The 21,239-nt window shown below is 36.2% G+C and overlaps 2 protein-coding genes across 2 annotated transcripts in view; one reads left to right on the top strand and one right to left on the bottom strand.

Moving 5' to 3' along the window:
• The window catches only part of Itga4 (integrin subunit alpha 4), an 82,850-nt gene extending 67,732 nt beyond the window's left edge, over nt 1-15,118 (top strand). Inside the window, exons 22-28 of the mRNA XM_004660285.3 lie at nt 1,682-1,772; nt 5,305-5,412; nt 6,238-6,363; nt 7,022-7,141; nt 10,997-11,095; nt 11,424-11,543; nt 12,050-15,118. Of these exons, the coding sequence (XP_004660342.3) occupies nt 1,682-1,772; nt 5,305-5,412; nt 6,238-6,363; nt 7,022-7,141; nt 10,997-11,095; nt 11,424-11,543; nt 12,050-12,145 (760 nt within the window). The 3' untranslated portion in view covers nt 12,146-15,118. The remainder of the gene's footprint in view (nt 1-1,681; nt 1,773-5,304; nt 5,413-6,237; nt 6,364-7,021; nt 7,142-10,996; nt 11,096-11,423; nt 11,544-12,049) is intronic.
• The window catches only part of Cerkl (ceramide kinase like), a 121,860-nt gene continuing 114,210 nt past the window's right edge, over nt 13,590-21,239 (bottom strand). Inside the window, exons 11-13 of the mRNA XM_045147054.1 lie at nt 18,472-18,568; nt 15,260-15,438; nt 13,590-14,430 (exon numbers count right to left, since the gene is read on the bottom strand). Of these exons, the coding sequence (XP_045002989.1) occupies nt 14,349-14,430; nt 15,260-15,438; nt 18,472-18,568 (358 nt within the window). The 3' untranslated portion in view covers nt 13,590-14,348. The remainder of the gene's footprint in view (nt 14,431-15,259; nt 15,439-18,471; nt 18,569-21,239) is intronic.

Here is a 21,239-nt window from a genome sequence, read left to right as displayed (position 1 = left end):
GGAAAACAACACTCTTGCTTGTTTTGCCAATTTTCCTTAGTTTCAGCTGGGGCCCTTTTGAGGTATGATGAGGTGGCTCTCTCCTCAGGATCTGCATCTATCTGAAAAAGAGAAGCAGATTTTCCAATGGAGAGTAAGTTAGCAACAGGACAAATGAGATAAGCCTTACTTTTTTTATAGAGAGTTTAATAGATGTAGGCCCACTTGTAGCCCATGATTGATGGTAGCTTGATATTGGAGAGTGGTCTTATGTTTGGATATGGTTCTGACTTGTTTCCCAGTTCCAGCTATGGGACTTGTACCACTGAGGGGATCAGTTAGCCGAATCAAGAGCAGCTGGTTCCCCACCATGGCTGTGTACCACTATTGCACTTGTGTGGGCATCACACCAGGTTATTTGCTGCTAAGTAGGTTGGACCATGAGTTGGTTGGACAGATATTGGTCGTTTCCCCCAGTGGCCCATGTAGCACCTTCTGGCACTAGACATGCTGACTGTCTGGGGACTGACTCTCTCCTGGCTTCCAGCCATGCCGTTCCATTTTACGTGTCAGCTGCATATGGTGTCCTTTTTCTAAATATGAAAAATCCCTCCATCACCTCAGCCTTCCATAAAGAAGGCATCCAAGTGCATAAACATAAAATGTCTATATGTGAGGTTGGGAAATGGAGGCTATTCCCAGGAGAGCCAGGCCTTGAGAGTCAGTCCATGGCTAAGCAAAGAGAGGTGATGACATCCTTCTGGCTCTTGAATGTGTACCTCTAATCCCCTCCAGGATCTTATCATAACCACTGATCTCCTAGTTCCACTATTTATATCTCATTATGGTAAAGAATGTTAAACTGCATAACTCTGTCTTTCTCATTCTACGAGTCCCTAATTTGAAACTTCCTATTATTAGCTACCCAGTATGAGGGACTTGTAGAGGAGGGACTTCCCCAAAGAGTACTTCTCAGTGTTCATTGTTAGTAATATACTTGAATAATCAAAGATTTAAAAGGGATAACTATGAATTCTAACAAAAATTTTTCCATACAACTCAGTGTTTTGCTTGTTCTCCACGCTTGAGCTTCATCATAGGTGGCGATCAAGAAATAATAATCAGGGCTGGAGAGATGGCTTAGCGGTTAAGCGCTTGCCTGTGAAGCCTAAGCACCCCGGTTCGAGGCTCGGTTCCCCAGGTCCCACGTTAGCCAGATGCACAAGGGGGCGCACGCGTCTGGAGCTCGTTTGCAGAGGCTGGAAGCCCTGGCGCGCCCATTCTCTCTCTCTCCCTCTGTCTTTCTCTCTGTGTCTGTCGCTCTCAAATAAAAAAAAAAAATTAAAAAAAAAAAAAAAAAGAAATAATAATCAGGCATCATTGAGTTACAAGAGCCTTGTGGGAAAACTAAGGGTTCATCCTAGAATTGCTAAATTTGCCAAAATCATTTGAGGGCTTTAAAATAATGAATGGTCAACAGAATGAATCAGACTAGGGAAGGCGAGGTAAAGGATATTGGTGGAGCAAACATTAATGAAATGAAACACACACGGGCTTCTAATTCTTTTTAAAATAAACTTATCTGACCAAGAAACAAAAGTATCCTATGGTGCCTCTTAAATGTGTTCTCCTGACCTACGGAGAAAGAGAGTGGTAGCCTATTGAGGGGGCAGTACATTAAATTTGACCTTATTCCCAACAGGTTTGTGAACCCAACTTCATTTGTGTATGGATCTAGTGAAGAAAATGAGCCAGGAACATGCATGGCAGAAAAAGTGAACTTCACTTTCCATGTAAGCAAAGTTGGGTCATTGATCTGTCTGTAACAAGTGTGAAGGCTGCCATAGATGCCTGGCTCCAGGGGAGTCCCATCCCCACGGCATCCCTCCACCAGGCCCTGTCCACTCAGGAGTTTGATTTTTCTCACCACTTATCATGTCCCTGGAATTCAAGTCCACATCACCTTACAGGATGTGAAGGCAGGCACACAGGAACAGGCAGTGTCTGGGACAGGGGGTTATGGGATTAACTTTTTGCTGGACATACATGTTAGACAGATAGGTTATGGCTGGGGGCCAACTAGAGAGAGTCACAGCTAGTTTGAGTTCTGCAGTAGCCCTAGTATTTCCACACACAGGAAGCTCTTTCCTTGCCTTTCTCCACTTAGAAACAGCTTGGTTGGTTTACTTTCCAAGCTATGGGAATAGGATAAGCACTTCATCAGTATTGAATGATCTTTCGAAAAGAAGTAAAAACTACTATCATTTTTAGAAGTACTAATATATTGATAAGCATACTAATATACTGATATAAAACAATTTTAAACAATTCTACTCTTTAGATGAAGTTTTGGTCACATCACAGATATTGAAAGACAACATCTGCAAAAATACTTTTTGAATAAAAATCACTATTCAAACATTCTTCTTGTTGTATTTGTATTTATATATTTGAAAGACAGAAAGAAGCAGAGAAAGGCAAATAGAGAAAGGACACACCAGGGCCTCCAGCCACTGCAAATAAATTCCAGATGCATGTGTTACCTTGTGCATCTGGCTTATATGAGTCCTGGGGAATTGAACCTGGGTCCTTGGGCTTTGCAGGCAAGCACCTTAACTACTAAGCCATTTCTCCAGCCCTCAAACATTCTTTGTGTTGTATAACAGTTATAGAATGGGAATCATCAGGTCTATTATGATATTTTGTAGAATAATGCTTTTCAAAATGTGTCTTAGAAGTACTGCATAGCTCTCCAAAATACAGATTCCTAGTCCTGCCCAGATCTATGGAGAAGAATGTTCCTGAAATCCCAACAATTCTGTGTTCCCCGAAGATTTTGTTATACTGACTTACCCTAACTTTGAAAAAGTTAAGTTGTCCACATTGAAGGCCTAAGAAATGCTCATTGGGACTCAAGCTGGGCTCTAGGAGGCATATTTATTAATTTGCAATTAATACTAAAATGTAGTCTAACTAAATGGGTGAGTTGGTAGGAAACTTGTAGCTTGAAGAAGTAGAGTCTGTTAAAGCAGTGGGTGTTCTTGTAGGTCTGAACAGTAGGGATTAGCAATGGGTATAATTGTAGTGTAGATTGCTTCCTGATTGGCCTCAAGGAAGTCTTATCTAGAGTTTTGCATGCTGCTAGGTACTCTCTGATCCATTTCCTTCTGCCTTGTTCTGTGCTTTTATAGCCTAGAAGTTGCCATCAATCCTAAGTCTTGTTCTTCATGTATGCCATATGCATTCAGCAGATTACCACAGGTCTATGAATCACTCTTGCTTCATGAAAATATTATAGCAAATCATTTTAGTGATTTATTCTACTGGTTTTATAGTGACAATGTGACTATGCAAAATTTTGGCACAATCTCATTTTTCAGAGATCTATAATCCCCAAATTTATCAACAGTGATTATTAGTTGATTAGTTGATTTTACAATTACTAATAACCAGGTGTATTTTTTTAAAGCCAAGTAATGTATCATTTCCATTTTTCCGAATGGGTTAGTATGACAATTACCCTGAAACAAAGCACATCCTTTCTTGTGAGATCCTGGTGATTGTGGTCACAATCTCTTTGTGGCTCCCCAGCCTTGGCTTTACTTCAAGTCCCTCACATTTTTCTTCTTAATGGTCCAGTGTATTTTTTTCATTTATTGGGGATGGGAAAGAAAATACTTACAAACTATAAATTTAATAGATATTACTGTCCAAAATATATAATGGATATAAAGAATAATTTTTATGTATTCATACATACACTTAGCTTTGCTTCTCCATGACAAAATCCACTCTTAACCCTGTTGCTGATAGTCATCTTCTCAACATTATGTATGCTGACACCAAACACAAGGCTCTCATCTCAGAGGAAATTAGAGTTTATTTGAGAGCCAAATATGAATGACATGGCCTGGGAACACAGATACACATTGCCCCAAATACCATGTTCCAAAAGGTTAACAATTTCATCATTTTTTTTTATAATTACAGAACAAAAGAAAGTCATAAACCAAGGCACTTTTCAATTCCAATTGTTGGAAACATCCAGAAGGCAGGTTACAGTGAAATGGGGGTGGGGGTCTCTGCTAGAGGTCTCAGATGCTATCTAATATTCTTGTCTTTCGCATTGGTAGTAACTAAGGAAATCTGTTCAAACATTTCAGCAGGATTTATTTAGGTTACAGGTCAGACATGAGGTGGATGTTAATTGGTCATAAAAGAATCTGAAAGATAGCCCAGGATAATTCGGCTGCAACATTTTAACCTCTCCCTCCACAATGAAATTCTAGTCAGTCCAGCAGCGTATCTGAAGCAGGTGCAGCTGCTTTCCAGACCTTGAGTGCTATGAAACCATCACAGGACTTAGAACTAGAATGCTGTGAATTCAATTCTTTATACTTATTTAACTTTGACATTGGGAACAATCTGACTGTCTTGGAGCATGGCCTTTGTCAGGTGAATAAGATGTTGACCCATCTCGGATATTAGGACCAATGAACCATGCTTTAAAATCTAAAGTATAGCATGTAAATTAATGTTGATGTCTATGCTTTCTACTTTGTTTTTTTTTTGGCAGAGTCTTAATGTGTAGCCCAGGACGTCTGTAAACTCATGGCAGTCCTCCTGTCTCCGCCTCCTGATGTTGAGATTTATAGTCATGCCCCACCACTCCTGGCTTGATGATGTCTCTTTGGACTATGTTTAAAAATATCTATTTATTAGTGTGTGTGTATGGGTACTCATACACACATTAATATTAATAATTAATATTCATATTCATACAGTGTACATGTGGAGTTCAGAGGAAAGTTTTGAGGTGTCTGGGCTCCACATGCTTTGAGACATGGTCACTTGCCACTGCAGATGAACTGCCAGATGGCAGGCAGAGGAATGGCAGACTAGCTAGCATGTGAGCTTCAGATTCCCCTGTCTCTGTGTCTCATTATCTTAGGAGCATCAAGATCACAGGTGCATAGGCCAATTTTCACGTGGCTTTTCATGGGTGCTGAGAAATTGAACTTGGGCAGATAGGCTTTTCAAGCAAGGCCCTTTAACCATTGAGCCATCTCCCCAACCCCTATAAAGAATTATGCAAAAATTTCTGTCTGATCTTTTTTGAATAAAGTAATTAATAAAATGGCTTGGGACAAACTACATTTGATATTATTCACAAACATTTAAGAATTTGACTATGAATGTTCTGTGCCCACCAACTAGAAACCTCCACCACTATGGCTGTTGAACATTTGCCTCAAAGTTCAATGTGTTTTTTTATAATTTTATATTTATGGAAGCATCCTTTAAATTATTATTTTGTCTTCTCAGGTCATCAACACTGGTATTAGCATGGCTCCAAATGTGAGTGTGAAAATAATGGTACCGAATTCTTTTCTCCCCCAAATGGATGAGTTGTTCAACATTTTGGATGTCCAGGTAAAAATACCAGAACTTTAGTAAATGTGTCTTGAATACTAAACAAATGTGAACCAAGCCATCATTCAAGTAATGTTGATAGCATGGATATGTCTGTTCACTTTTTCTAGTCACTCAGCTTTGAATTCATCACACATTAACTGTATGTGATTTGAATATTACATATTGCTTTAGAACTGAAAAATAGTAATAAAACTTCTACATCCACTTACACAATTAGAAAACTTTATCATCCTTATTGAGTAATTATTTTAGGTGCATTATCTTTGTGATGGAGGTAATTTACTTGGTAGAATATTCCATAAAGCTTGAAGTTACTACTGCAAGATTAGGGGCAGAGTCTGTTTTAAGGAAGCAGTGTTTTCATCAGTACTTAATGAACCAATTCCTTGTGTTGCGCCATCAACGTTCTTTTTACCTCCCAGTATCAAGAAAAAAATAATTCCCAAATAAACCTGCTTAGTGCATCAGAATCATGATTTTAAAGAAAAAAATCTTACTTAAATAAAATTTTATGTGTGAGGTCAAGGAAATATTTAATGCAAACTAATGTTCATATAACATTTTTCTCATCTCATGTTTCTGTAATATTGAGACCATTTTTTCAACCTAAGGTCTATCCAACACTCTATAATTTTGCTGGGGCTGTCTTTGTTATTATTTTTTGCCAAATAGACATAATTTTCCCTAAATTCTGTCAAAAGTACTTTTAATATTTTTCACAGGTAATATATTTTAGAAAAAAAAAATAAAACAACTGGAACTTTCTAAACCATGTTCTCTCCAAAGATGAGTGGTAATAGTTTTCTTGCTTTCTGCCTACAGACCTCTGTTGGACAATGCAGTTTTAAACATTATGAGCGACAGTGTGTGTCCACACAGCAAATGGGTGCAGGGGAGACCTTGAGAGACATAGTCAAATTCTTCTCAAAGACTGACAAGAGACTATTGGTAAGTTCCCATTCTTCACACAGTAGTTTTTCCTTTCTTAGAGATAACTGATGTATTACAAATGAAAGCTAATGGATTTAAGCTGCCAGGTGAGCAGGTGAATGGCAAGAGAGAACAAATGTTTAGGTCCTATTATTGCATATATGGAACCAGCATGAATATTGACAGACCCAGGGTTAAATATGCTATCTAATAAATGTTCCCCATGTGCCAGCAGTCATTGCCCCAGAATGTTACCAACCACCAACTCAAATGGAATGAAATTAATCCACTTTCTTTTCCTTTTAGTAAATTTGTGAGAGAAACTGGGGAAGCATTTATAACCTTCAAGTGAGCCAGGCTGCACACCACCGCTAGGTCATGAATCTTAGGAAGTCTCCATATGCAGCCTTCTTTCCATTGTCTCTCAGAAGGTTAAGTTGCTAAGAATGACAAGAACAATGACACATCCTAAGCACTTTGTTTCTGTTATAATTCACAAAACAAACATTTATGTATTATTTAATGAAAATGATGTTTAAAGGCCACTAATGAAAGCATATACTTTAGTATATGATTATAAAAAGCATATAGCTGTCTACGTGCCACTGGAGATTTTCAATTTATATATATTTTTAAATGTTGGGAATTAATGTCATCATTTTCTGTTATTCTCAAGTACTGCATGAAGATGGATCCACACTGTTTAGATGTCTTATGCAACTTTGGGAAAATGGACAGTGGGAAGGAAGCCAGTGTTTATATTCAGCTGGAAGGCAGGCCATCCATTTTGGAAATGGTAAGTCTAAAATATACTACAACTTTGGTATTGTGGATAAGTCTATTAACTCAGTCATCTTGTACAGACTCGACAGCATGAAGGTATTCAACAAATTTTTAAGATAAAAGTACATTTTTATAATAGAGCTAAAACTTTCATTTCTGTTTATCATATTAGCTATCTGAGGACAGAAATATACTACAGACTAATTTTGTCTAACTTAGAAAGCATGTCAAGCTGTAAACAAATCTTAATTATAACCAAAGAAACTGACTACTTTAACATTTTACATAACCATAAAACTTGTATCACATTGTTTTAATTTATCCTTACATATCTAAAATTTTAAAATAAAGCAAAGTAAATTTAAAATCTTTTACAAGATCAAAAAAGAATATCAAAGTTTATCAGCTACAACAAAATGTAGTAATAAATTCACATTTAATAAACTTTAAACAATAAGAACACATCTTGAGCTCTTTTCTACAAGGGTAAGTATGTTTTTATGTAATGGTCACTTAGATGAAAGCAGCTTCACCTGAAGTCTTTTGCAGCTTCCTCATCCAGACAGTGTGGTTATCTTTCTCAACAAGCTGTATATTAACTGAGATAATTCTGTTCAGTTATAATTCATAGCATGTAACAAGCCAAAGGAAATGGAAAATGTTAGGTCTTGGGTAGTATTTCTGAAATTATCACACAAGAAAGATGTCCATTCATATTATCTTGAACCATTCTGAAATAGCACAAAGCTAGCAGCAAACCATTTGAACATTTTATTTTTTTAATTGCTTTTATAAAATCTTATTTTATTTTATTTTTCTCAATTTTTAAAACATTTTCCATAATTATAAAAAATATCCCATGATAATACCCCCCCTCTCCCCACTTCCTCTTTGAAATTCCATTCTCCATCATATCCCCTCCCCAGATCAATAAGTCTCTCTTTTATTTTGATGCCGTGATCTTTCCCTCCTCTTATGATCTTCTTGTGTAGGTAGTGTCAGGCACTATGAGGTCATGGATATCCAGGCCATTTTATGTCTGGAGGGAGCACGTTGTAAGGAGTCCAACCCTTCCTTTGGCTCTTACATTCTTTTTGCCACCTCTTCCACATTAGACCCTGAGCCTTGGAAGGTGTGATCAAGATGTTACTTGGTACTCTTAGTCACTTCTTTCCAGCACAATTATACCTTATGAATTGACCCAAGGTCACTGCCATCTGAAAAGAAAAGATTCTCTACCCAAAGTGAGAGTAGCATTAATATAAGTGTATGAATATTAAGAGAAGTGCTAACTGGGCAGTTTGATAAGCACTTAGACAGACATCAGCAGATGTTATACCCCTATGGCTCATGACTACCCCTATTTTAAGTTTTCAGTATCAGGGATGTATTCCCTCCCTTGGAGTAGGCCTCCAGTCCAATTGGAGGACAGTTGTTTTCCATCATGACACACATGCCACTATTGCACCTGTTGGCTCATTTGGCCTTGCTGGCCAATTATAAGGCTTGCAGTGACTACTGTTGAATATCTTCACTGGTGGTATCTCTTTCTCCCATTGAATGCCATGTAGAATGGCTTCTTCCAGCTTTCTGTCAGCTGGTCTACATGGAGGGGGTTATCAACTCAGTTCCAACAGGATTTCTCAGTGGACTTGCAGCCCAAGTATGTGGAGTCTTTAGCAATAGGGTCTTAACATCGATTTCTGGTGGGAAACCAAGGGCCTCGGCAATGGCCTATAATGTACTGGGGGCATCAAGGACCTCCCTGGCCAACAACTCACTGGAAGGTATCCCATCCCTGGCACTGAAAATTTTCTGGCAATGATCTATGGCTCCTGAGTGTTCCATTGTCCAAAAATCGGAGAATTCCATATGATTTATTTATCTCCTTTTAGATTTTGATTAGCCCTCCCTCCACCTTTCCTTAACTCAATCTCCTCCCCTGACCTCACTTTGGGCCTTCTTACCCCAGTTAATCTATTCTTCTACTTACTTATATACAATACCAACCTATTAAGTACCCTCATTCCTTCCTTTCTCTTCCCTTTGTATCTCTTTTTTAGCTTACTGGCCTCTGCTACTGAGTTTTTTCCTTCTCACACAGAAGCCCAATCATCCGTAGCTAGGATCCACATACGAGAGAGAACATGTGGTGCTTGGCTTTCTGGGCCTGGGTTACCTCACTTAGTATAATCCTTTCCAGACCCATCCATTTTTCTGCAAATTTCATAACTTCATTTTTCTTTAGTGCTGAGTAGAACTCCATTGTATAAATGTGCCATGTCCTCATTATCCACTCATCAGTTGAGGGACCATTTAAACATTTTAAAATATTTTTTCTTTATTTATTTGAGGGAGGGAGGGAGGAAAAGAGAGAGAGATTGGGCATACCAGGACCTCTAGCCACTGCAAACTCCAGATGCATATACCGCATTATGTATCTGGCTTATGTGGGTACTGTGGACTCAAACCTGGGTCCTTAAGCTTCACAGGCAAGAACCTTAACTGGTAAGTCATCTCTCCAGCCCTTTTGAAAATATATTCTGTTCCATTTGGACTTTTGTCTTTGCCATTACTTATGCTTCAGATGTCTTAGCCCTGGGTACTTCTGGTACTTTGGAAAGAACAGTCTCGGTCCCTGAAGCTGAGCTACACATAGTAGGGTATTTAATAGCAGCCTCAGTCAATGTATGCAAACACCTGTCGACATCCCAACACTCAATAGCATCTCTAGACATGGTGGGCTGTCTGTCTCCTACTGGGTAAATCCTCCTGTTGAAAATCACTGCTTTGTATCTAGCTGAAGCTTGAAATTTGTCTCCAGTTCTTCAGATATCAAATAAACATTTCATTGTCATATTTAGCTTTTGCATGTCATAGAAAACTTGAAGAATCTAAAGAGTAGGGATGGAGGTGTAGCACATTTGGTAGAGTGCTTGCCTAGCATGCACAAAGCCCTGGGTTTGATCTCCAGCAACTCAGAAAGCAGACATTATGGCACAGCCCTGTCGTCTTAGCCCTCAGGAGTTTCCAACCAGTTTAAGGTTGTCCTTCAGTTAACAGAGAGTTTAAGGCCAATCTGGACTATCTAAATATTTATAGATATGTTATCACCCTCCTGCAACCAATGTGCAACTGAAACTTCCTCATAATCTATACAGCTTCCAAGCTTCATGGATTCTGAGTTACAAAGTCTCTGCTTTAAATGTTAAAGCTCTAAATTCATCCACAGATTTTGTAGTTGAATTTGATAATGATTTTTATAATGTTTCTGCAAGGTACTTCTTCAGTCTATCTATATATATATTTTCATTTAGAAAGAAATGACGTGATGGTGAATTTAAGGAAATGTTCACTAGGTAAAGAAAATCTTCTTTGTGAGTAAATATGTAATACCCCTGAAAGATTACAATGATAACTGTAAGGCATTTGTTACCACAATCTAGAAAACACTTAACCCAGGCTATATGTAACATGGCCATGGTTAATAAAAGGAAATCCATGAAATGATGCCATATATATATATATACACACATACATATATATGTGTATATATACATGTATATGTGTATATATATATATACGTGTGTGTGTGTGTGTGTGTGTGTGTGTGTGTGTGTGTGTGTATCTCCATATCTTTGGAAACCAAAGGATTGTATTGCAGTAAGTACAAAGTCTATTGAGGAAGACAGTGTGTGGGAACACTTTGGGCATATCTAATCCATGGTCTGTGGGTCGCATGCATCCCAGGAAAGCTATGAACATTGTCCAAGTCACAATGACAAAGGTTTGAAACTCCCAGAACTCAAATTATCTTTTGACGTAAAACAGTGAACCAAGGTATGTGGATGTTTCTGTTTTTGAACAGGATGAGACTTCAGTGCTCAAGTTTGAAATTAAAGCAACAGCTTTTCCAGAGCCACACCCAAAAGTTATTGAACTGAACAAGGATGAGAATACTGCACATGTGAGTTTCCTCTTAGGTGGCTCATGAAAAATACAGAGCAAGTATTATGAGGATGTTAATGATTATCTGACTTGGAAATTAATGTGTAACCTCAATCTCTACACTCAGAGATAGGCATTAGACTACACAGACCTCTTAAGGGAGGTGGTTCAGTGGCAGTAAGAAAGGGTCTGATTGGTGGAAGGGCCATGTAGAAAGTCCATTCACTGTTTCTGCTAAACTTTTGGCAGGGGAGAATGGGGTAGGTGGTTCTAATTATAGACCCTTGGGGAAGGTTTTCAAAGGAAATGAAAACAAGTTTCTGAACTCATGTTTATTTTGCATGCAGGTTTTACTGGAAGGGCTACATCACCAGAGGCCCAAACGCCAATTCACTATAGTGATTATCACAAGTAGCTTACTTCTTGGACTTATTGTGCTTTTACTAATATCATGTGTTATGTGGAAGGTAAGCCTTTAATAATCACCAGTACCAAACTACCCCAAAAGCCTTGACTTTCTTAAAGATAATGTATGCCTCCCAAGTTATTCGTTTTTAAAGTATTCAACATTTTAATGCTTTCAAAGTACTACATGAACCTTTAATATTGATCATATATTTCTCCTAAATTCACTACCAAAGTATAAATACAATTTCTTTTCAGCAAATATAACATTAGTTTTGAAAGACTTTTTAAAATCATTTGGAACATAAGGTTACTGTGGGGAAACAGTGTGTATCACTGATAATAGTATTAACAAAGATGCTTGCTTATGTCAATGTGACCCAAGCTAATTTTCACTAATTAAATCTATTTAAAGCCCTCATGATTAGTATAAAATAGAGGGACATAATTTAAGAAGTATTGATGTTTACTGCTTAGATATGTGGTCATTTTATATGTAGACATTTTTATATGTAGACTACACAGTGTTTATTATAATTATAATTTTATTATAAAATTATGTTCTTAGGCTGGCTTCTTTAAAAGACAGTACAAGTCTATTCTCCAAGAAGAAAACAGAAGAGACAGCTGGAGTTATGTCAACAGTAAAGACAATGATGATTAAAGTCTTATTTCAAACTGAGAACTGAAGACAGATGCGGGTTAAACAAAGCACAGTTTACAAAAAAAACAGACTGATGCTCCTTTTCCATGTACATGCTATGATTTTGTCACAAATGTTGTCTTAATGCAAAAGGGAAATTCAAGAAAGAACAGAACTGCCCAAAGGTTCCCTTTTGCCTGTTAAGTGGGAGGAAAAACACTAAGGCTTTGAAATTGCTCAAGAAAATTAAATCTGAGTAAAATTATATGGGACTTCGGATATCTTTTCTTTTAAAGAAATATTATTACTATATATGATGTGTTCACTTTAGTAAAATTAACTCCACTCAGTATGCATTGGTTTATTTAAAATATATCTGTGAGACTCATTTGAAACATGTTCTTCAGACTCACTTAGGCTTTTTCTGATATATCAAGAACTACAAAGACAATCATAAGCAGCACATTTTCTATGATTTTTGTTCCAATAAGCCCATTATTCTGTGGAACAGGAATACTGTAGGCCTAAGGAGCAAACTTCATGCTGACTCTGCACGCTGGTTGAAGCTTAGGCAGATGATTTTTGGATAAATAGATAGCTATGGATTCTACTTTCTTTTTGTGTATATACATTTAAAAAATATATATATATAGGTGTTGCTATAATTATAAATCTATTAGCATCCTATAATATGCCTTTACCAAAAGCACCCAGGAATACATTTTTAAAGTCTTCAGTGTGCTCACTGTGGTAGCACATATATTAAAGTCTTCATAATTTTGTTTGTAAAGCCAATTTTTTAATTTATAAATGTTGCACTTTATCTGACACATGCTGATGTAAGTAATATGAAAACTATACCTTGCTAATGATTTTTTAAAAACTGTGCAAAGAGTACTTAGGTAGCCAATATCATATACATTTGGTATACATAAAATATTTGCTGTTATTATGTTATTCTTTTTGTTGTTCTATTGCCTATAAAAACATTCAATCTTCTACAGAGAAGAAACAATTCACAGACTTAGCTAAAAAAGTACTGATTTCATCTATATATATTGAACATAAATGTGATGCCTTCAGAACATATCTTATGGAAATTTTGATAAGATTTTTTTAATAAATTTGTTGATATTATGTCAGTTTCTATCTTAAAATGAAATGACTTCTCCCTGGTTTTTAAATAATTTGTCTTTACATTTGTAATTAGTCATTTTTATAATATTTATTTCATATATGTGTTTTTGATAAAACACCATCTAGGTCTATACATGTATGTAAGAAAACTGTGGCCAAACTTTGAGCATCTGTGAAAAGCGCATCCTTTAGTCTCTGCTCTTCCCTTCCTGTGAGTCACAATCCCACTCCTGAAGTCCATCCCTGGAGAATAAGCAATGCACTGGGATTTGTGAAGGCATTTAAGCAATGAAACACAAAGCATTAACTCAGACTGTGCACACAAATATGTTTAATTAAATGGATACATTTTTAAGGAACACCTTTTTGAGTACAAAAGATGTATTTTAGGTCAAGCAATTCTTTCTGGCAGTTACCAATGATCATTCATCAAAAACTGTCTTTTCAAGCAATGATCTCTGAGGAAAGTTAAAATTGAATTTTTACACTGAAAACCAAGTGCTCTGATTAACTGGCCCAAGTCTTTCAGGCACATGAGGAACACAGCTACCTCCTGGGCTAAGTTTTGCCCAGTTAGAAATATATTTTTGTGTATTTCTATATAACTTTTTTATAAACTTTAAATTTATCTGTATGGTAAGTTTTTAAAAATTTAAAAACCATGTCATTCTTTTGAGTTCAACAGTCTAGGTATTGGGAAGATTTTGAAAAAAAATGAGTGGTTATAGCTGGTTCTATCACTTAATTAGCTGTATGAGTTTGAAATTTAACCCTTCAATTAGTTCTCTTATCAGTGAACTGAGAGCAGTTTTGAGATATCTGTTATGTTTGTACAGAAAATTTGTTTATATACCTTGATGTAGCATAATTATGTAAAATGTTTACTCATTTCCAGTAAATGCCTCTAAAGCCTGGAGTGTCCATTGCTTTAGGTTCACTTTGTGTTTCATCTTGATTTTCAAAGGTTTAGAAACTTAATTTTATTATTGTTAAACTACCCATTTCTCCTAAAACATTTTCTCTTAGGATATCTGCTTAAATCATAACCAAATTCCTTCATGATAAATTTCTACTTTATATATTTCTTTTATAAACAATTACATGTTACTTGGGAATCATCCATTTCTCTCAGGCTTCCTCCAAAAAGTGTGATAAGTCTTGGGTGTAATCTGTAAAGAATAATGTTATTTATTATTTCACTAACTTAACATTTTCACACACATACAAATGAGTATGGTACATAACAGTATGCATACGTTGATAACACACAAGCAAGCATATATGCATAACAGAGTACAACTGAAGGGCCTAAAACTGCAACACCAGTGATCATCTCAAAATCACCTTAACCACCTTTCTTACCTGACAAATATTCTGCATTACTGCTGTAGAAAGGTCAGTTCTATATCATTCTACAACTAATAGCACACTTCTGTCCCATAAGTCATAATGCTAAGAATGAGTCTGCATGTGCCTACAGCTGTTTATACCCATTGTTCTTATTACTTAGGTAAATAATGTGTACAGTGTGCTGAATGCTTTGTAAAGACTTGATGAATGCACCCATTACTTTGTAGGCACAATTGAAAAAAAAGGAAAGACGTGATAGAGCAAACTGCTGAACAGTGTGGCAACATTAAAGCCTACTGAGAAGGAACTTAAAGACTGTAACATTATTACCCACAAATGTTGAATATTGTGATCCACCTTCTAAGATCCAAAATGTAAATTATAGGAACACATTACCTCCATAGTTTATACCAAACAATGATTTGTAAATCCAGTGTAGATAATTGTAACCAAAGAATTTTTTTTGTTGTTCTACATGAAATGATGAATAAAGCTAAACTTTATTTATTGGTAGTTGCACTTACATTTTTTGTGCTTTCTAATTTATTGGTGTTTAATCTACTGTGGGCTTAAGAAGATGACTTTCATTATATTACTAGTGTTGTATCTGTAGGTCCACATAGAAGGAAATGAAATAATTAGGCTTACCTAACATGGACCTCTGATGAAACTTCCATTAAGTCACCATCTACATTCCAAGGGAAACTGTTTTCTGAAACAGATTCATGAGTTACACCCTCATGCTCTCGGTTGTATCCACTGGTATTATTCTTTGGTTGAATTTTTACTTCTTTAACAGTGAAGGTCTCCACAAATGGAAAATTAAACTACATAAGATTAAAAAAATCAGAAAACTCACTTTACTCTCATTGCTAATGGAAACCAAGAAGCTTCATAATGCCTCCTCTTAAAACAAAAAATGCTCACATTTTTATAGCTTTGACAGTTTATCACCAGGTACCCACTGGTTTTCTGAAGTTGGAAACAGTTTCCTGAAGCTTTCTAGGTTCAGTTAGATCTTCTATATGACAAATAGTTCCTACCTAGGAATATATACAATAATGGTATTATACATTTCCAGTTAATGGTTAAATCTTTAAGACTGGTCTATTGATACCCAAAATTCGTATGTTCCCCTGACTTCATTATTAATTTATTTAGCTGATAAAGCAAACTCTAGCATAAGTTTCACACACTGACAGAAAAACCAAATCCAAACATATGGAATTAAGTGGGAAGTGTATCTTCTCACAAAGGAGAAAGCCATTCAAGTATGATCTTCACAAATGCTTGCCAGTCTTAGCCCCATTTTAACAACAGATACAATTTGCAAGATAATTGTAATTGTTACTGACAACTCAAGAATAGTACCAGGAAACTTTGAGATTATATCTTTTTTCATTGCTAAGGGAAATTATCAGAACAAAATATTGTCTGAAATACTTAAGATACCCAAAGAATTTTAGTAGAAATGTACAGTAACTACTCATTTCAGTTTTCAGACAAATGGTATGATATTTACCCTTAGTTCATTCTCATTATGCTTTCCCCCTTCTACATATAAACCTCAGTGAAACACAAAATTTTAAAAGTTGATAAGATACTTTACTCAAAACCCGTATTTTACATATGTGAACATGAAGGACCAGCACATTTTATAGTTTGTACTGTAGAATACTGAGTTTCTCATGGACTATAAGGTGTACTGTTCTGACTCAGAAAGCATTACAGACTCCAAGCAGTTCTTTGTGGTACCAGCCTGATTTTTTTTTTGTTTTGTTTTGTGAGAGCTTTAATGGCACAGAATGTTTATAGCTACAAGTTATACATGTACTGTAAACTTACATAATGACACAAAGTGCTAACTAAGCAGATGAAGAACGCACAATCACTTTGGCTCAGTGAATTCCAATCACTTCAACACTGACTCCTTCAGAAGGTCGTCTCACTGGCTAAGTCCTCTGTTTTCATTTTTTACCGCAGTCAAGGTGATATTGTGCACTTTCCAAGTGCAAGTTTGTGCAGTTTCCCTCTTGATTTTTATTTATAAATAGTTGAGCCAGTTTTCTTCAGACATAAGAATAATAAAGCCTGCCAGCCTGATTTTCTATGAACCTGATTGAATGTCACTAGATTAGATCGCTCATACATCAGGTCTAAGGGCTTGGAAATATGCATCATATTTTCAGAAATCAAAACTGCATAAGTATGTATTTTAAGGATTATGTATTTTAATTGAACTGTCAGTAACTGTTATGGGTTAAATTAGGTACATTCCCTGCCCTAAATGTGTAGTCCTAATACCTCATACCTGTGCTTATTACCTATTAAGAAGCAAGGCCTTCACACTTATAATCCATTAACAATAAAGTTGTCATGATGTACCCTAAGTTAATTGAATGATATCATTATGAGGAGTAAGAGCTGCACATTATGACAGAATCAGAGATTAGGGTGAATAAGGACTTCCAAACACTGATGCCCACCACAGTATCTCAAGGACTCACTAGTAGGTTAGTACTCTTAAAGTAACCCTTAATAGGAGTAAGGAAAACTTAAAGTAATGATATTGATTGTTCCTAGGACATAGTATTTTTAATGCTTTTACTTCTATATTATGAGCTTACAAGCAACTGATGTCTACTGATTTGGGATTTTTTAAGTTGTTATTGTTTCTTTTTTCATTTTTTATGAGAGAGAGAAAGAGAAAGAATTGGCACACCAGGGCTTCTAACCACTGCAATCAAACTTCAGACACTTGAGCCACTTTATGTGAATGTGCAACCTTGTGTGCTTACGACACCTTCCGTGTCTGGCTTACATAGAATCTGGACAGTTGAACATGGGTCTTTAGGCTTTGCAGACAAGTGCTTTAACAACTAAGCCATCACTCCAACCAGGCACTAGTGCTTTAAAATTAAGCAAATTTTTAAAATGCATACATTCATTTGTAAAAAATATAAATAAATAATCTACACATTTCTCTCACACACCTGAAACTTTTACTATGAACTGGTATCTGCCTGTCCACTTTGTCTTACTAGAAATTTACAGTTAACGTGTGTCTATATTGAATTTCTAACTAATATCTAATTCTCTTTAATTTTGTTTATTTTTATTTATTTACTAGAGAGAAAGAGGCAGAGGCAGAGAGGGAGAGAATGGGCACACCAGGCCCTCCAGACACTGGAATTCCTACCTTTCTCATACTGTATTTTCATCCCAAATACATGTAAGTGCCTCTCCTATCCTTCAGAATGTTTGACACTGTAGGGTTTTACAACTACACCTGTGTACTTCAAGACTAACAGCTGGGCTGAAATGTTTGCCAAAAGAATATGGCTTGTAAGTAGGTAGTTTCTCTTTCTACAGTCACTTACATGGAAATACATCTCACAACAAATGACAGTTTTGAGTAATATCTATAAATGTGTGTTGTAAAACACATATCTGCAAATCTATTGCAACCAATCAGTAGCAGCAGATCTAATAACACATGTTAAGAAACTTTAAACATCATAGCCTTATGAATCCACTACCTTAAACACAAGGAAACTAAATTGTCAGACTTCAATACTTTTCATTGCAGAGAACAGCTTCAATATGCAATTCTATCTTTAATTTTCTTCAATTCAATAATAGAAGTTTTTGTCTTTGTACAAGGAAACAGGTATAACCCACATCTCAAGAAAGCAAATTTATATTAATACTAATAAATTATTTTCTAAATCTGAATAAGAAGAAAGGTGATTGTGTTCAAATGAAAATAAAGCTCTTATGAAGCAAGACAATGCCAACTCTTGAAACATGTTTCTCTCTATGATTAATGACTTTGCAGATGAGAAACAAAAAGAAATTACCTGATTTTTTACACTGGCATATCTCTTCAGGTGTTTTATAAATTCTGGCCGAGTAGTATTTCGTGCAACTATGAGAGCCATGCTTCCATTATTTAATCTGAAATTAAAATATATGTATTGTCAGTAAGTTTATTAAGAGATTGTACTGGAAATAATTCCATTTAATTTTTCATAAGAAACCCCTTATTAGAAGTATTGGACAATATGGACAAGTCATCAACATATTAAATCACATCACATTTCATCTCTCAAGCTTTCTGATTAGCTTTACTAAATGATTGGATTCCTTCTCACCAAGCCCTTACTGTAGAGCTCTTCATTCCTTCATGAATTCTACTCACATCAAAAATAATTTAAAGCCTACTGTAAAAATCTCAAGGATGCAAGTATGTGCATTCTTGAAAAATACACTTGGAAGTAGCGAATATTTCCAGTCTAACAGATATAACACAAGTCAACATTTATTTATGGGCAGAAGGTCTAAGTGACAAAGGGAACAGAATAGATCAAAGTGCCTTTGGTTGATGAAGTCGAGTGAACTGCCTCCACACATGTTGAGTTAAATGACTCTTTTAATCTTGCTTCCATCCAATATAAGAAACTGGAAATCAGGAGGTGTGATTTAGTACCAAAACAGCTCCTTGCACATGCATTTTGCAGAAATACATGCAAATAACTTTAGCTTGATTTCAGCGCAAATAGGAAGTTAGTGCGAGAGTAACAATCACATCAAAAGGAGCTTTTAAATCTTAGAAGGGTCATTAGATCTGCAAGAGACTGTAGAGGTCATCTCACCACTGACTTATTTTATGGAGAAGGAACGACCACCCCAAGTGGAAGTGATTTACACAAAAGCACACAGAGAAAGGCAAATGATTATCACAGCTGAGCTCTTAATTGCTGGGGTTCATTACACCTACACCCTACCCTGCCACTGATTCCCCACAAAAAATAAACCACAATAACCAGAGAAGTGTTATTGCACATCCTTTTTATTTAGTTGTGTGATTTCATAAGTGTGAAAAGCATGAGCTATATCTGCTGTTCAACATTTAATAATTGTTAGAATTGTCATATGGAGAGTACTATACTAAGTGGTTCACATAATCTATAGCTGTACCATCCCGAATGTGCCCATCTTGTCCAAGTAGTTCACATATTTGTAATGCTTTAAAATTTAAAATCCTCAGAATATAGGAATATCAGTTGTAATGAACTTGTAATGAAACTTACCCTGGGGGTATCTGAAGTAAATTAAACTTCTTTCTTAAAAAAAGAAGGAGAAGGAGAAGGAGGAGGGGGAGGGTGGAAGAGGAGGAGAAGAAGAAGGAGAAGAAAAATCTAGAAGGCTCTACTATTCCATTGTCCTGAATCAATTAGAAGCTATATCTCTGAAAATCTCTGGCACACTATGGCCCAGTCTAACGGCCTTTGCATAAAATATCATGTTTTGATAACAAGTCACAGGAAAAAAATCTCATCATTCTTCTCAGAGCTGATTAAACCTGGAGAGTCAGCAGCAGAATTCAGGCAAGGATATGAACAGTTATGGGGTAGCTATGAAGGAGATATGGGTCATTTGTGACCCAAAGGACAGGAATGAGTCCCCTAGAGAACAGGCTTATATACACAACCTTGTGGAGCACAGCCTGCAGAACACAGTGCCTCAGCCAGACACTCTCCAATGGGAGGCAGAGGAAATTGCATTGGGAAGCACATAGCTATCCAGAACTTCTAAGGCTATGGGCAGAGGACATCAACTAGACTTAATTTCTAAAAGACACAAACTTTGATTCGGCGCTACATGAGACTGTTGAGCACCAGCTATCTGGGCTATCAGACTCCTGAGATTCTCTATTTTCTTCTCTAAGTTTGCATATTTACTTTATAAGGAAGAAACACATTTAAAGCAAATGCCCTTTTCAAACTGTTAATCATGCTGTTTAAATATTTTGTTAAAATTTTTTTAAATATTTTAGATTTAAACTAATTATTAAAATGTTACAAATGTAAATTTCCCTCACCAAATCACCGACAGCATTCTTTTCACCACCAGGAAAAACCTAGAATTGACTGACTTTGACATCATTCATGATCATTTCTGCTATGTTCTACATTATTGTTTTTGAAAGAAAATTATTTGTAGGATCATAAATAGACATCTGCTTAAAATCTGCAACAGAGGGCTGGAGAGATGGCTTAGTGGTTAAGTGCTTGCCTGTGAAGCCTAAGGACCCCGGTTCGAGGCTCGGTTTCCCAGATCCCACGTTAGCCAGATGCACAAGGGGGCGCACGCATCTGGAGTTCGTTTGCAGTGGCTGGAAGCCCTGGGGTGCCCATTCTCTCTTCCCTCCTCTATCTGTCTTTCTCTCTGTGTCTGTTGCTCTCAAATAAATAAATAAATAATGAAAAAGTATTTTAAAAAATTGCAACAGAAATGTCTATACTCTGTGGATTTATAAAATGTCTCATAAGTTCTTTAATTGAAAATGTGGTAAAGATATTCCTGTGTCCATAATACAAATTAAGCATAAGTAAAATGATTCCTCTAACTAAAAGTTTCAAATGTAAGTATGTGTGCGCTATTCTTTTTATCCTAAGGATATTTATATGTGTATTAAAATAGGCATTCATAAGAATATAGGATACTGTTCTCAACAAGTAGCAAAGATTTAATAAATAAAGCAATCAAAGGATATACAAAGTTGTGGGGAAAATCAAAGGAATATTTTGTCCACAGATCTATTAAAAAAGTCATTGATCATCAC

This window comes from Jaculus jaculus, chromosome 4, assembly GCF_020740685.1.
Source record: "Jaculus jaculus isolate mJacJac1 chromosome 4, mJacJac1.mat.Y.cur, whole genome shotgun sequence".
NCBI classification, from domain to species: Eukaryota; Metazoa; Chordata; class Mammalia; order Rodentia; family Dipodidae; genus Jaculus; species Jaculus jaculus.
This window is presented reverse-complemented; position numbering and strand designations above follow the sequence as displayed.